Source organism: Eptatretus burgeri, chromosome 9, assembly GCF_056783735.1.
Source record: "Eptatretus burgeri isolate ZD-2024b chromosome 9, Ebu_testis_v1, whole genome shotgun sequence".
Lineage (NCBI taxonomy): Eukaryota > Metazoa > Chordata > Myxini > Myxiniformes > Myxinidae > Eptatretus > Eptatretus burgeri.
This window is the reverse complement of record NC_140969.1, coordinates 8850870-8868616: the sequence shown is the minus strand read 5'-3', so window position 1 is coordinate 8868616 and position 17747 is coordinate 8850870. Positions and strand designations below refer to the sequence as shown.

General features: G+C 46.5%; 1 protein-coding gene across 6 annotated transcripts in view; it reads right to left on the bottom strand.

Annotated features, from left to right (window-relative positions):
- The window catches only part of LOC147019491 (contactin-4-like), a 182287-nt gene that overhangs the window by 90996 nt on the left and 73544 nt on the right, over nucleotides 1-17747 (bottom strand). For all 6 annotated transcript variants that reach the window (XM_085894029.1, XM_085894030.1, XM_085894032.1 and 3 more), the window contains exons 4-5: nucleotides 7854-7980; nucleotides 98-267 (exon numbers count right to left, since the gene is read on the bottom strand). In XM_085894029.1, the coding sequence (XP_085750155.1) occupies nucleotides 98-267; nucleotides 7854-7980 (297 nt within the window). The remainder of the gene's footprint in view (nucleotides 1-97; nucleotides 268-7853; nucleotides 7981-17747) is intronic.

Here is a 17747-nt window from a genome sequence, read left to right as displayed (position 1 = left end):
ACATGAAGGAGATGGGAATAATAAGATCAAACTCAAAGCACAGAGAGGTGGTGCTAAAGTAATGCCACTATATCCAGCGCAATAGTCAGAGACTCACATCCAAATCCCAGCACAGCTTCCTTGCTGAGCAAAGTTCCAAAAGTGTTGGTAGCCATACATTGGTACGTCCCCTCGTGGTGAAGTTTGTTGGGATTACTTATTACCAATTTCCCTCCAATCAGGCTGTAGTTGCCACTGATGTTCAGCATCTCTTGGTTCAGAGTCCACCTGCAGGCCAGGTGAGTACAGCTCATTTTAAAACACTGCAGGGTTATAGAACAAATCAAAGATACTTAACTCAACTAGCATAAGTAAAGACAATCACATTGGTTTATAGATGTTATAAAATTTGTGGGACATTTAATAAAATTGAGGCATGTTTAATAATGTCATCGCACCTCATTCAATAATAATTAATCATATAAATTATACGAGGAAACACAAAGAAGTGCATATGCAAGAAAAGGAAATACCATTCATAAAGCCTGCCTCATATCCTCACCATAATATTATGATGCAATGTGAGAATAAAACAGAAAGAAAGGGGGAAAGAAGAAAGAAAGAAAGACAGACCTAAAGAAAGAAAAAAGAAAAAGCAAGAATATCATCTGATCCTTCAAGCATCGTCTATCACGTTAGGCGCATAAGGTTATCGAGGCAGTTTCATTGCAGGCGACAGGGCACAATCATGGATGGGTGACCACTCTGATGCAGGAAACTTGACTGGCTTACCCTCAGCAAGGTGGTGCTCATTTTCACCTACCTCAGAAGGATGCCAGACTGAGTCAACCCACATGGTGTTATTATAGCACAGTTGAGGATTTAACTGAGGATGTTGAGATTGCATAAGCCAATCAACTTCACCATGAAGCCATCACCAAACTTAAATAGTCACCATTAGCATTTACTGCACTTACAGTGCCTATAGAAAGTCTACAACCCCTTTCCAATTTTTCACCTTTTGTTGCCTTATAGCCTGGAATTAAATTGCATTAAATCAGACTTTTCCCACCTTTATTTACACATTGTAACCCACAACTTCCAAGTGGAAAAACAAACTCTACAAATCTCAGGAAATTAAAAATACAAAACGAGAATATCTTGGTTGGATAAGTGTCCACTCCCTTATCTATCGATAATTCCAGCAATCTCTGTGTGTGTGTCTGTCTGTATGCGACCGCCGTTTCTCAACGACCGCCGGTCCGATCTGATCTGATTGAAACTTGCCACGAATATTGCTGGGGACCCGCGGATGTGCCTTTTCGAGGTTTGATATCAATCGGACGAGCGGTTCCCAAGTTACGGCCATTTATCTGTCGACCAATGACAAGACACGGTGCTATGACATCACGAAACATCACGAATGACGTCACAATTAATGTTTGTTTATTTATTTATTTATTTCCCACGATTGACGTCACAATTCTTCTTCTTCGTTTGCTATGACGTCACAATCGACGCTGGGGACCTGAGTATGTGCCTTTTCAAGGTTTGATATTAATCGGACAAGCGGTGCCCAAGTTATGGCCATTTATTTACCAAACCAATGACAGGACACGGTGCTATGACATCATGAATGATGTCACAATTAATGTTTATTTATTTGTTTGTTTTTTGTTTTTCTGTGAATACATTTACAGAGAGAGGGGCGAGAGAGGAGGGGGGAGAGAGGAGGGGGGAAAGAGGAGGGGGGAAAGAGGGGGGAAAGAGGGGGGGAAAGATGGGGGGGAAAGAGGGGGGAGAGAGGGGGGAGAGAGGAGCGCGAGAGAGGGGAGGAGAGAGGGGGCAAGAGAGGGGGCAAGAGATGGGAGGGAGAGAGGGGGCATCACAATTCAAGAGAGGGGAGAGAGGAGGGGGCGAGAGAGGGGGTGAGAGTGGGAGCGAGAGAGAGGGGCGAGAGAGAGGGTGAGAGAGAGGGGCGAAAGAGGATGGGGGAGAGGAGGGGTGAGACTAGGGGGCGAGAGAGAGGGGCGTCACAATTCAAGAGAGGGGGAGAGAGGAGGGGCAAGAGAGAAGGGGGTGAGAGTGGGGGCGAGAGAGAGGGGTGAGAGAGGAGGGGGAGAGGGGAGGAGCAAGACTAGGGGGGAGAGAGGGGGGCAAGAGAGGGGGGAGAGAGAGAGAGGGCGTCACAATTCTTCTTCTTAGTTTGATATGACATCACAATTGACGCTGGGGACCTGAGTATGTTTCCCAGGTGTTTCCCAAGTTATGGCCATTTATGATACGGTTGGTCCGATCTCATTGAAACAATGCCCCAATCCAGTCGTCGTTTACGAGAGCGAAGGAACGAAGCTGCACATACTGGCACGCACCTACGGGCACGCACCTACGGGCACGCACCTACGGGCCCGCACTCGTAATAGCAATTGTACATAAGCTCAGGTGTACCCAATCACTTTCAAAATCACACACCAAGTTAATTGGTCTCCACCTGTGGTAAATGGCAGTGATTCTGATTATTTCAGAATAAAATAAGCTGTTCCTGTAGGTTTCCTCTGCTGGGGAGTGCATTTCACAGCAAAAGCTCAACCATGAGCCCTAAGGGGCTTTCAAAAGACCTCTGGGATAAAGTTGTGGAAGGGCACAGATGAGGGGATGAGTATAATAATATTTCAAAGGCCTTGAATATACCTTGCAGCATAGTCAAGACAATCATTAAGACGTGGAAGGCATATGGTACCACCAAGACCCTTGATGGAAGAGCTAGAGCAGAATATAGATGAAAAAATAATGGAAAGGGGAAACACCAATAGCAGAGTAGAAGTGAGAGTGAGATCAAGGGCAGGGGAGAAGGAGACATGAAAGTGAACAAGCTGCACACAAGCTGATACAGAGTAAAATTTTTTTTTTTTAAAGGAAGGGGGAAGTGGTGATGAAATTGAAAAATAACAAACCAACCAACAACTAACAACCAAAAAGCAGTGAGGGAGAGGGGGGGCGGGAAATCGCAATAATCTGGAAAAGAGGAGTGCTTGGGAATGGGTCATTTTTGGGTAGAAGAGATCATGAGTGTAGATGAGGGATGCCCTGAGGTAGTGGTGAACAGCTGTCTTGAAGCCCTGGAGGGAAGAATGGGACTGAACAGACTGAGGAAGTTAGTTCCACGGGCAAGAGAAAAGAGGAACAAATGAATGGAGGTGAGCAGTGAGCCTGGATTTTGGGAGTTTAACAAGAAGAGGGTTCCTGGCAGACCATGTGGGCTCTGTAGAAACATGGGGAGGGGGATAAATGTCTTATGTCAGGTCAGGTTCGATCTGTGACCTGCTACAGGTACCATGTAAACCTGTACTAACCTGTTCCATGGTCGGGTTGTCGGCGACTAAACCGTCTCCCCCACCAGGTTTTCTGGTGAGGAGGGTGTTTGGATATGGACACCCAGCAGGATTAAAAACAAAACCTGTCAAAGGGCGGAGGAGCTCCTTGTGAGCCAACGGCCATCCATATCTAGTGCCCAACTGTGTCTGCGGACGTCCTCCTGCAGTTGGGTTACTTCTTATTAGGAGGTTGGTGGCAGGATTTGCACTCCAGCCACCGTAAAACACTTCATTCCGCAAAACGCAAAAACGCAAAAAAAAATCTGAAAACCCACTCCGTGGGAGTACCGCCTGTGCAGCTTCCTTCGCAGGGCAGCTCACCGGATGATGGGATTGGGGCAAAGCCTTCGGGACCCCCAATCTTTGATAGGAGGGAAACCACGGGGTAACATCCCTGGGTCAGATTGCGGGAGAGTGTGTCGGAGTGGTGCTGAGGTGTCGTCCACCAGACGGCGGTCTCCTTGGGTTAACCTGAGGCGGTCCCTTCGGGTGGGTGCCTGGAATGTCCTATCCCTAAGAGAGGATGATCACCTGTCTCTGTTATCATCTGAGCTCAAGCGTTTGGACATCGGGATTGCAGCTCTCTCTGAGGTTCGGAGACCGGATTGCGGCGAGATAATGGTGGGTGGTTACACCTACTATTGGTCTGGTCGCTCTGATGGTTACCATACCCAAGGAGTTGCTGTAGCTGTGTCCAATAAGCTGACCCCAATGATAATTGAGGTAACACCGGTCAACGAGCGTATTATGAGATTAAGGATTCGTCACTCCTTAGGTGTCATTTTCCTGGTCTCTATTTATGCTCCGACTGAGGCGAGTGATCTTACCGTGAAGGACACATTCTACGCCACACTCGAGTCTGTGGTTGATCAGTGCCCCAGACGAGATACACTTCTAGTCTTGGGGGATTTCAATGCATCGACTGGAACTGATAGGGATGGTTATGAGGTGTGTGTTGGTCCCCATGGGTCAGGAACTATGAACCAGAATAGCACTAAGTTCCTTGACTTTGCAAGAAGTCATGGACTTAGGGTGGCTGGTTCATGGTTTCAGCGCCCGCAAGCTCATCGCTGGACTTGGTATTCCAACGCTGGCGGTGTGGCAAAGGAGATTGACCATGTCCTCATTGACGGTCGTTGGAGGATGATCCAGAACTGCAGGGTCTACCGGAGTGCTCAGTTCCTCAATACTGACCACAGGCTTGTTGTAGCAACTCTAAAGCTGCACCTTAAATCCTGGAGAATGGTACCATCCCAGCCTAGGCTGGATGTTGCCAAGCTCAGGGATGAGAGAGTAGCTGAGGAGTTTGCGAACAGGCTGAGTGGACACTTGGGGGGTCTGGGTGCTTTGGGGGTCCTGAAGAGTTGTGGAGCACCTTCAAGACCACCGTCCTTGATGTTGCCGGTGGATGCCTTGGAGTTCACCGCAGGGCAAAGAAGAATTTTGTCTCTCAAGGGACACTGGATACCATTGACCAGAGTCGCAGGGCCAGGCTGAATGGCAGAGCTGAGCTGTTCAGGGAGCTGAGGCGTAAAACTGTACGTGCACTGAGGGTGGACAAGGAGGCCTATGTGCGAGGAATCTGTGAGGGGGTAGAGCATCACCTGTGGACAGGTGATTCTCGTCCCGCTTACAGGGGAATTCGCGCATTACGTTCATCCAAGCCCATCCCTCGGAGCACTGCAGTTCGAGCAGAGAGTGGTAGGCTCTTGACAGAGGAGTCTGAAGTGAAGGCCCGCTGGGCCGGTTACTTTGAGCGGTTGTACCAGGCTGACCCCCAGCTGTCGAGTTGGACGTCAAGGGTGTTACAATCCCTGTTGCTGACCCTCGAATCAACTGTGGTCCACCATCGCTTGTGGAAACACGGGCTGCGGTGAACCAGTTGAAACGGGGCAAAGCTCCAGGGATCTGTGGCATCCATGCCGAACTTCTCAAGGCTGGTGGAAATGCTGCACTCGCGTCGTTGCATGCAGTTTTGTGCTCTGCCTGGAACACAGGCATCATCCCAACTGACTGGAAGAGGGGCCTTGTTGTCCCTCTCTGGAAAGGGAAGGGTGATCGCCAAGACTGCAACAACTACCGAGGGGTGACGCTGCTCTCAGTGCCGGGCAAGGTCTTTGCTCGGATAATTCTTGATAGGGTTCGCCACCATCTGCTTGAGCACCAGCGTCCAGAGCAGTCAGGCTTTACACCAAAGAGGTCAACGATTGACCGTATCCTTGCACTTCGTGTCCTCACCGAACGCAGACGAGAGTTTCGGCAGGGGCTGCTTGCAGCCTATGTTGATCTCTGTAAAGCGTTCGATTCAGTGAATCGGGATGTCCTCTGGAGGATTCTTGGTCTTCGTGGGGTGCCACCAAAACTGATCGATCTGATGTCTGAACTCTACTCTGGTACTGAGAGTGCTGTGAAGTGTGGTGGTACCATCTCTGACTTATTTCCAGTTGTTACTGGAGTTCGTCAGGGTGTGTACTTGCCCCCACACTTTTCAGCACTTGTATGGACTGGATTTTGGGAGGATGTCGGAGAGATCAAGGATTGCGGTGCATCGTTTGGCAATGTCAAGATCTCAGACCTTGATTTTGCAGATGATGCAGTCATCTTTGCGGAGACTTTAGACATCCTCTTGGGGGCCCTCGAGGTGCTGAATGAGGAGTCGGAGCCGTTGGGATTACGGATTTCTTGGGTCAAAACAAAGATCCAGGCTTTCGGTGACATCTTGGATGCTGCTGTCCTGTCTGTGTCTGTTTGTGGTGAGGATGTTGAGGTCGTGGATAGATTCACTTACCTTGGCAGTGATATTCATGTCTCCGCAGGTTGTGAGCCGGAGGTCAATAGACGTCTGGGTCGGGCCTGGGGAGTCATGGATTCACTGGATCATGGGGTGTGGCGCTGCCGGTACCTGTGCGGGAGGACGAAAGTCCGAGTCTTCAGGTCCTTGGTACTTCCAGTCTTGCTCTATGGGTGCGAGACTTGGACTTTGACCAAGGATCTGAGACGGAGACTTAATTCCTTTGGTACCAGGTGTCTTCGGAGAATCCTTGGCTATCGCTGGTCGGATTTTGTGTCCAACGAGCGGTTGCTGAGAGAGACTCGGATGAGATTTGTTACCTGCATAGTCCGTGAGCGTCAGCTGCGGCTGTATGGACATGTGGCTCGTTTTCCTGACGCTGATCCTGCTCACCAGATTCTCTCAGCGAGGGAGTCTCATGAGTGGAGGAGGCCAGTGGGCCGACCACGTGCCTCATGGTTGCAGCAGGTTGACCATCATCTCAAGGAGATGGGGATGGGCCTGGCATCTGCCTGGGGGATGGCCAGACGGAGGCCCCTGGAGTACCGGCGGAAAGTGGACGCAGCGACGCGCTGTTCTGGCACATGCTCCCATACCTGACCCTGATAAATCACAGAAAGTGCAGAGGATGCAAGAGCAAAAATGAGGTGATAGAATACAAAGAGGCCACCAACCTGTCTGTGATGCAAAAGTAATAGGCCTTAACACCCAGCTTCGATGCACGAGATCTCAATGATTTTTAGGGCCTGGCTTACCACGGCATTAAGAAGGGCAAGGTGTGTGGCAGGTGCCAGGTGTGAGACAGGATGAGGGATGCTACGGAAAAGGGTGGAGCCTAAAGGGGAGACCAGTATTCCATCAAGCTGCAAATGAAGGCTTTGTAGGTTGTCAAAAGTTTGGATTGGCCAATGAAAGACCTTGCACAATGCAGGATGCCCAGTCGATGGCTGGCTTTGGAGGTCATCTTGGAAATATGGTCTGCCCAAGAAAGATCATAGCTGAGGTGAGGCCCAAACATTTGAGTGACTTAACTTATTCAAGTGGTTTGTTTGCCACTATCACATTGTTTACCACTACCACATAATTATCCTTTTGGAGAAAGAGTGAGAGTGGGATTTGTTAGGGGTGAAAGACATTATAAATGAATACATATGCCAAGGAAGAGGGCGCTGCTTCCATTTCTAAAAGATGAGGGATGCTGCAGAAAAGGGTGGAGTCATCAGCAAAGAGATAAGCAGGATTTTCCAGGGAATCAAATCCATAATTGATGAAGATGAGGAACAAGACTGGGCCGAAGACACTGCCCTGGGACACTCCAGACTTGACAGGGAGAGGAGAGGAGATGATCTCGTTAAGAGCTGCATTCTGATTATGGGAGTGAATGAAGTCAGTGATCCATGAGAGGAAAAGACCGCGGATGCCATAAGCAGGAAACCTTGAGGAAAATTGTGGGGGTGTGAGGTGTCATGTCCTCTGGCATAATTTAGAGGGAGTCTGGTATTTATGGAATTTTAGTTGAGACATTGTGATTGGGTCTTAATGCCCTCAAGGAAACTTGGGATGGCTGCAAAGATTTTACCTATTTAAAGGCAGCAGCATCCACAAAAACATCCTAACTATAAGAAAAAGTCCAGGTACAACCCAAAAACATGGATATTGTAATTATAAATTCTCAGTGAATGCATGCAATAAATAAATGGGTGTTTAACCTGTATGAAGGAGCTGGTTTCCCATAAGCTTTGCAGTTCAATGTCACCTTCTCCAGCGACACCTCTGGATGAATTGTGTCCTCTGGCTGTTCCACGAAAATAGGCCCGAAAGGCTCCATGTCTTCAGCTGCACACACCATTCTTACATGTGATCTACGAAGGATATATTAATTCCAATCAAGAGACCGACTCATCATGTTCCTTAATTTTGTACGTTTGTTCATTTATGTGTGTATTTACGTTGTGAGTATTGTTTGCAAATGAAAACCTCAGTTGCCACAATTGAATGTTTTGTATGTACAGAATGAGCCACATCTTTCTGTCACTTGGTCATCATTCATGAATCCTTCTGAACACTAATTATTATCCTGTCATCATTCTCTCCTTGTAAGGTTTACACAGGCAACATGCTGCAGGAGAAAATAATATCGGAGGATATTCCTTAAGCAGTTTGATGATTGCACACCCATTGCAGGCAGAATTTTAGAATTAGGCCAAGGTTAACACAATGACCCGATCTTTTTTCAAAAAATGTGATGGGAAGGTTAATGTCCAATGGAAGGTATCTAACGGAAGGTATTAAAGTCCCAAAATCCAGGCTCCCTGCTCACCTCCACAACGACTGCAATATCACCGTGACAACCTCTCTGGCAGACAATATGTTTTAGCTTTGTGTATTCTGTCTGAATACACCACAAAAGGTAACAGGATTGGTCTGAATCCAGGAATGAAAGCATTAGAAGAGGAGAGCACTTTGCTGACATCCTCAACCATCCCAACCCCTCTCCCCCTCTCCTCACCGCCACCACCACAACTACTACACTCCACATATAACTTGTCTCGGTCCTCTTCCTTGTCAAGCACATTTAATATGTCACATTTCAACTATCCTCGACAAGTTAATGAACAATCAAATTCTGACTCATTAGTCAGACAGGAACAAAACCACGTGAGTAGTTCCAACATGTATTAACTCTAGAAAAAAAAATAAAACGAATGGCGATGTCGATTAGATTGAATTTAGGATTGTTAATGACACAGAGATTGCATAATCAGGAGAGACAAATAACTCGAGTTGCTGCCAGGTAGAGCATTGTGGCAGCAAAGCAAGCACAACAGAAGATTTATCATTCAGAGCTAATACATTTGGTTTATTTGCTGTTTGGCAACAGGAAATAAACTCTCCTTGTAAGTATATTAACAACAGAATATGAACAATAAGGTAAACAACAGTATGCAGTGTCAAGTGAACTAAAGTCAATTATAACACCTAAAATAGTGCACACTGATATCTCCAGCCTGGGTTCAAATCCTGACCCAGTTATAAGCTGTCATCCCGGTATTTCACAGGCAGGGTGATTCAATGTGTGTGCCAACCCATGGATGGACATTAAATGTGAACCCTGTCTGCCAGAATTTGTTGGTGGACATGAAAGATCCCTCGGTGTCCTTCTCGAAGAGTAAGAGAGCTAGAGCTAGAGCTATTGCTGGCACCATGAACAAATTCCAAATTCCTGCCCTAACAAGCAGAGGGCATTGCATCAGTGACAAAGCCACATTCTCAGCCAATGATGCTACCCCGCAGCCTTGTGCTACACATTAATGAAGAAGATTCGTGTATGCAGCACTGGTTGCATATTTGCTGGGAGTGTGGCTGTGCCACCAATGCAGTGCCTCCTGGAGGTTTAGGTAGGAATTAAAAGTTGGTTCAGGATGCTGGTGATAACTTGCCTACTCTTTGTGGAGGATACAGCGGGATTGTTAACATACACCACCCCCAGTGTGAGTCGACCAATCCTTTGGCTTAACGCAAATTCAACGGACTGCATGCACATTGATGCTTTGCCCTAGGTGCAAAACCCCGGGGTCAAAGCTTATAACTGGGTCGAGTATCGACCTCAGGCCACACAGCTTAAACGTGAGTGTGTATACCTCTCGGCTATCCTGCCAGTCCACAGCAAATTGTCATTGTGTTGCATAAATGTTTGCACCACGATTTTCAGCCTTAACTTCAAATGAAGGAAATGTCCAAAAATAACATATAATCCCACATTTGTACTTTTGCAGTGCCATTGATGGAAGAAAGAAAAGATCAGAAACTTAGAGCCAGCCTTTCAGTGACCAGAAATCACTGCATTCGACAACAAGAGGCTCTACAAAGGGCATATTCATTTCTATCAAGAAACTGACTCTTGATAGGAATTAATGTCCTTATTATAGCATTACATTGAATCAAAATGGCTGTGTACTCGTCCAGCAGAATATGTGACAATGCCGGAGTGAGCCACTTCAAACATGAAAAAGAGGTTTCAATGAGGCCCAGACTTTCATTAGAATTACATTAACGAAAGCAGAACGATTATAATATGGTGTTCTTTCACATTGCCCTGTCTTCTATGCCAAATAAATGACGATTCTCTTAAAAATACATCACCAGGCAAGTTCGGTTTGACTTATTCCATTACCGTCAATTTTGAAACTGTTGTTTGAGAACAGAATGATCAGTTTAATGGAAATTTAATCATTGTAACATTTGTTTCAAAACAAGAGCTAATAAAAGTCGACAAATTTAAATTTCCTTGAGTGTGAGATGTCGTTTGCAGAAACCAAATCACGAGAAGCACAATTTGTCATGCAAGTAAAATGTAGTTTATGATGCATCATTCACGATGTTTAAAAGATGCAATCGTTTTGCAGGACAAGGAATGCATTTCATTTTATGACTCTTAGCAAGATGGCAAGAGAGGTAATTCCCATGGCAACAAGTCAAGTCAAGCAATCATGTAAGGCTGGTGGGTGGCTCCTGGTGAAATGCTCTGGATTACAAAAATACGGCTTGGTGACAGCAGTTGCCAAGGAGATCACGTGTTTTAATTAAGTATGCATCAATGACTGCCTCCAAAGCAGGGAAGCCGTTTATGGATATGAAGTGGGCTTTTTAGGAGACGCCTCTGGTGGATTGTTCATGCCATCACTAAAAATCATATTTTCATAAATATCTGCAGAACAGTATATAGTATAGTATCATCACAAATTAGGTGCCTATACACATATTTTCATGGTCAATGATTATGAGAAAAGCATATTTAATTGTATAAATGTGTATATATATATATATATATATATATATATATATATATATATATATATATATATATATATATATATATATATATATATATATATCTTCTTCTTCCTCTTTCGGCTTGCTCCCGTTAGGGGTAGCCACAGCGGACCAACTGTCTCCATTTTTCTCTATCCTCCACATCTTCCATTGACACTCCAACCACCCGCATGTCCGCCCTCACCGCATCCATGAACCTCTTCTTTGGCCTTCCTCTTCTCCTCCTGCCTGGCGGCTCCATCCTCAACATCCTTCTCCCGATATACTCCGTTTCCCTCCTGTGCACATGTCCAAACCATCTCAATCTCGCCTCTCTCACTTTGTCTCCAAACCGTCCTACCTGCGCTGTCCCTCTAATACACTCATTTCTTATCCTATCCATCCTCGTCACTCCCAACGAGAATCGCAGCATCTTTAACTCTGCCACCTCCAGCTCTGCTTCCTGTCTTTTTGTTAGCGCCACCGCCTCCAAACCATACAACAGAGCTGGTCTAACTACCGTCTTGTATACTTTCCCCTTCACTCTTGCAGCTACCCTTCTGTCACAAATCACTCCTGCAACTCTTCTCCACCCACTCCATCCTGCCTGCACTCTCTTTTTCACTTCTCTCCCACACTCTCCGTTACTTTGGACAGTTGATCCCAAGTATTTAAACCAATCCACCTTCCCCACCTCAACTCCTTGCAACTGCACCATACCACCACCCTCCCTCTCATTTACGCACATGTACTCCGTCTTACTCCTACTGACTAACATTCCCCTTCTCTCCAGTGCGTACCTCCACCTCTCAAGGCTCGATTCAGCCTGCTCCCTACTCTCCCTACAGATCATGATGTCATCCGCGAACATCATGGTCCATGGAGATATATATATATATATATATATATATATATATATATATATATATATATATATATATATATATATATATATATATATATATATATATATATATATACACACACATATATTGTTGTGGGCCAGGGACCGGTGGCGAGAACGACCACGAGGTGGGGAAAGCTGCGTCGTCTCCACCAGACTCCCTGGAATTGTAAGCCATCGCTCCGGATAATTTCGCGAGCCAGCTGGTTGCAGAACCGACCGTGGTTGCCAATATTTCAACCACATAGCGTAGGGTCTATTTGTCTGTAACCAATTTAAATAATTAACGATGCGATTTCGACTAGCGAGGAAACTACGCCCTCGGCACGTCTTGCTCGAACCGGGTCACTCTACCGATTGTGGTAGAGTTCCAACTTCTGACTACCAACTCCGGTTTGGGTGCAGCCGAGCGGAAACTGCCAAAGCCATGCCGGCAGGAATGAACGGATTATCGGGTATAAAAACCCGGCCAAAACTCAGATCCGAACCATACTGGACCAATGCAAGAAAGGATGGAAACGAACTCGATACATTTCTAATAATGGTAATTTATTTACAATAAAGAAAGACACAGGGCAAGACTTATCGCGGATATGCAAGCAAGATTTACAAGGATTCAAGCACTAATACAGTTCTACTGAAAGACGGGCCCAACACACTCAGACACACACACACAGATGCTTTATTGAAGACCCCCGCAGCCGGAAAAGGATAGACGAGCTGGGGGTCGCAGTTCAGCGGGGTACCTGCACGCTGGAGGTAGGGGGTGCTCCGCGGTGCGGCACATGTCAATGGTGGTCCGGCTCGGGGGCTCGTGCCCGTGGAGGAACCCGCGTGGAACAGACGGAGTCCCCGGGCAGAGATCAGGGTTGCCGACGGGACCCACTTCTCCCCGTGGAATGCCAGGGAGACAGCGCACAACCGAATTGTATTCCTGGTGGTGGCGGTGATGTTGGATGGGTGACGAAGTCTCCTCTCACTCTCGTTGGATCCACACAGCTCGAGCACTTCTCCTCTTCTTCAGACATGCCCCTGTCTTAAATACCCATGAAAGGGAACAAAGGAGCCCTTGTACGGGGCAGAGCTCCGTGAAGCACACGCCACTGTCCGCCTTGATTGGACAGGGTTCCATGGCATGCCCTTCCTGGTTGGGGTTTCGGTGAAGCACGCGTCACCGACCGCCTCGATTGGACAGGGGACCACGGCATGCCCTTCCTGGGCAGGGTTTCAGGTTGGTGGAGCGAAGCACTCGCTCAGTAGCAGGCTAGATGATCTGCTGGATGTGGCGTTGGAGGATTTGTATTTTGAAGACATAACCTACCTAAACTGTCACAACACACACCTTTGATTCTCCCACTAGACAAAAGGAAGGGACCTATCTCACATATACTTAACGGAATAACTGACTCTTGGGACATCTGTATGTTGAATGCACATGGTTTCCAGATCCGTAACAATATATATATATATATATATATATATATATATATATATATATATATATATATATATATATATATATATGTATATTGTTGTGGTTTTGGAAATTCACAAAACACCATTCAGGTTCCCCGAAGATCAGTTATTTCAATAAGTAAGTGTTTCAGGTTAGGATTCCCCCACCAATGTGTAAAGGGATTTATTCGTGTGCCACGCTGTGAATCTTGAGGTAGCGTTATTCTTTTTCTATCTTTTATTTTAAAACATCAACAAACTACGAAAACGCCATCTCCTCAACAACACCATCATCTCCGCAACCACGCCATCTCCACAACACCGCCATCTCCTCGACAACACCATCATGTCCTCTCAGCGACAGCCGCAAAATGCCGTTGGTTGTGGACACGCTGCGCAACAGAAAGAGCCACATTCCACCGTCCGTGAGCAAACAGCCGCAAAGCGGCTGATTTGCATAAATGGTTCAAAAGGAGGTCTACCCCGAAAGCACCCTGTGACGTCAAACTTGGGGTTTCCCGCGAGGCTCACCAGGGGTGAAAGGTCAGAGGCGAACAGTGGGCGGAGCCTGGCCTCGGGTTGAAAGATCAAGGAACGGCTCGCTCCTGGCCGATATAAGGGCGGAACTCGGGCAGATTCGGTTTGGTTGTTCACGGGTCGTTCACCGGTGCAGATCGGAGTCGGGAGTCGGGGCTGGTGGGAGCTGGAAAGACGGAGCTTGGAGTCGTCGGAGCCAGCGGCAGCATCGGAGCTTGGAGTGGTAGGAGCCAACGGCAGCAGCGGGGCGTGGGGGTCCGGGCAGACGGCCCTGATACGGTCAGGCGACGCTGAGGAGTGAACGGGTTCTAAAAGAGCATCAACTCTGAAAGAGCAAGAGACCCGTTTGCTCCTCCGAAGCGTCGCCGGCCAGGCTCACCAGAAAGGGGCCGTGACGAAGCCGGGCCACCGAGGCAGACCAAGCAGCCGCTCAAGCTGCTCGTCAAGTCGCCCAAGCGACTGGTGTGTTTGTGACCCACCAGACCGAACAGAGACAGAGACACCAAGGGTCACCGATCCGAAGACCCTCAAGTCGCCACCAGGGGCGGTCAGGTAACCAGCCCGGTTTCTTGGAGCCCTCGGTCAACCAGGCCTCCGAGTTTGAAATAAAGGCTCGCGAGCCCTATTCTTTTCCTTGGTTTTGGATTAAAGTCTGTGGCGCCTTGTCTTCCTAAGTAGAACTGGCTAAGTGCATGAATGTGTACATTGTTGAAGAGGCATCGGCTGAAGGCTTGCTCGTGTCATGTCCCCTTCCCCCATTGACTGCTTATGTGCCTGTATCAACAAATGCCCCATTGTTTGAATGTACATCTGCTCGTTGCGTTACTTTCCTCCCACTGACTGCCACGACGTGTTCGGGAAATTAGCTGGCTATTACAGCTGATAAACGTGATAATTTGGTCCGACGGAACTTGTCGATTTAAAACCGCCCGGCAAAACGCACACGGGACGAGCGGGCTGAGCGGCTCATTCCGTACAAGTCTCCGTCGAGGTATAAATTCTCGGTATTTCTGTCTGCGTGGATAATTAGGTATATCGAGATTCGGTGATTGACCCTGTAGCGCGTGGACAGAAGAGTTGGCTGGTTTATGGTGTGTTAAAAACACCCGTAGCTGGGTTTCGGCGTTGATCCGGAAGCTACGACTAGATTGCTCATTCAGTGGGCACGCGCGGCTGCAATTGGGCTAAGGCGGACGTTCTCACGCCGAACGGGCGGAAATCTCTAACTATATATATATATATATATATATATATATATATATATATATATATATATATATATATATATATATATATATACATACATACATATACAGTGGGGAGAACAAGTATTTCATACACTGCCGATTTTGCCGGTTTTCCCACTTACAAAGCACGAAGAGGTCTGTAATTTTTATCATTGGTACACTCCAACTGTGAAAGACGGAATCTAAAACAAAAATCCTGAAAATCACATTGCATGATTTTTAAATAATTAATTTGCATTTTATTGCATGATATAAGTATTTGATGCATCAGAAAAACAGAACTTAATATTTGGTACAGAAACCTTTGTTTGCAATTACAGAGATCAGACATTTCCTATAGTTCTGAACCAGGTTTGCACAGACTGCAGCAGGGATTTTGGCCCACTCCTCCATACAGATCTTCTCCAGATCCTTCAGGTTTCGGGGCTGTCGCTGGGCAACACAGACTTTCAGCTCCCTCCAAAGATTTTCTATTGGGTTCAGGTCTGGAGACTGGCTCGGCCACTCTAGGACCTTGAGATGCTTCTTACGGAGCTACTCCTTCGTTGCCCTGGCTGTGTGTTTCGGGTCGTTGTCATGCTGGAAGACCCAGCCATGCCCCATCTTCAATGCTCTTGTTGAGGGAAGGAGGTTGTTGGCCAAGATCTCACGATACATGGCCCCATCCATCCTCCCCTCAATACGGTGCAGTCGTCCTGTCCCCTTTGCAGAAAAGCATCCCCAATGAATGATGTTTCCACCCCCATGCTTCACGGTTGGGATGGTGTTCTTGGGGTTGTACTCATCCTTCTTCGTCCTCCAAACACGGCGAGTGGAATTTAAACCAAAAAAGCTCTATTTTGGTCTCATCAGACCACATGACCTTCTCCCATTCCTCCTCTGGATCATCCAGATGGTCATTGGCAAACTTCAGACGGGCCTGGACATGTGCTGGCTTGAGCAGAGGGACCTTGCGTGCGCTGCAGGATTTTAATCCATGACGGCGTAGTGTGTTACTTATGGATTTCTTTGATACTGTGGTCCCAGCTCTCTTCAGGTCATTGACCAGGTCCTACCGTGTAGTTCTGGGCTGATCCCTCATCTTTCTCATGATCATTGAGGCTCCACGAGGTGAGATCTTGCATGGAGCCCCAGACCGAGGGAGACTGACTGTTATCTCTAACTTCTTCCATTTTATAATAATTGCGCCAACAGTTCGTCGACCGAGAATTAACAGGGTCTATCTGACATTTCATTCAAATTTAGAAGAAGTCCATGTAGAAGGGCAACAGAGGAAACTAAGTAAGATTATTTTATGTAACCTTTATATGTACCTGTTATGTAGCACACGATATGAAAATAAAATGTTATGAGATAGCGGCAATTCCACTTTGAATTTTTGATTTCATTTTTCTCAAACTTTAAAAAAGTGTAGTTGGACCTTGTTAATTCTCGGTCGACGAGTTGTTGCCTTCTCACCAAGCTGCTTGCCTATTGTCCTGTAGCCCATCCCAGCCTTGTGCAAGTCTACAATTTGGTCCCTGATGTCCTTAGACAGCTCTCTGGTCTTGCCCATTGTGGAGAGGTTGGAGTCTGATTGATTGAGTGTGGACAGCTGTCTTTTATGCAGATAACGAGTTCAAACAGGTGCAGTTAATGCAGGTAATGAGTGGAGAATGGGAGGGCTTCTTAAAGACAACACTAACAGGTCTGTGAGAGCCAGAATTCTTACTGGTTGGTAGGTGATCAAATACTTATTTCATGCAATAAAATGTAAATGAATTATTAAAAAATCATACAATGTGATTTTCAGGATTTTTGTTTTAGATTCTGTCTTTCACAGTTAGAATGTACCAATGATAAAAATTACAGACCTCTACGTGCTTTGTAAGTGGGAAAACCTGCAAAATCGGCAGTGTATCAAATACTTGTTCTCCCCACTGTGTATATATATATACAAACATATACAGTATATATATATATATATATATATATATATATATATATATATATATATATATACAGTATATATATATATATATATATATATATATATATATATATATATATATATATATATATATATATATATATATATATATATATATATATATATTGTTGTGGTTGACCAAATTCGCAAACCACCATTCAGGTCCCTTAGGTGAGATATCTCTGTAAGTATATGTGTAGTTAGGCCCAAACCCGTTGTCTAGAGGGAATAAATGTCATTCATGCGTGCTGCGACTCTTCAGGATAGCCGTTTTTCTTTTACTCTCTTTATTTTGGACCAACCGCCATTATTACCACCACCAACCACGTCTCAACAGTCATCACAACATCAACCACCCACCACAACGCTGCTTCACCACAACAGCCACGACCTTTACCGTCACACCTCGCAACCGTCGCATCGCCACCGTTCTTGCGCCGCTTGTGGGTACCGGTATTGGACTCGTGCAGGGCGCGCGCCGAACAGCGTGTACAAAACCACGGACTCTCCGCAGAAAAACGGATCAAAAACGACTCACGCCCACTTTTGTTCCGTCCAATCGGTGAGCGAGGGGCGATTTGGCCCCGCCTCCAGGGCGTTGGAGGGCGGTCGCTATATGCAAATTCATGGATCAAAAAGCATTCACGCCCACTTTTTCTCGGGCCAATGGGGAGCGAGG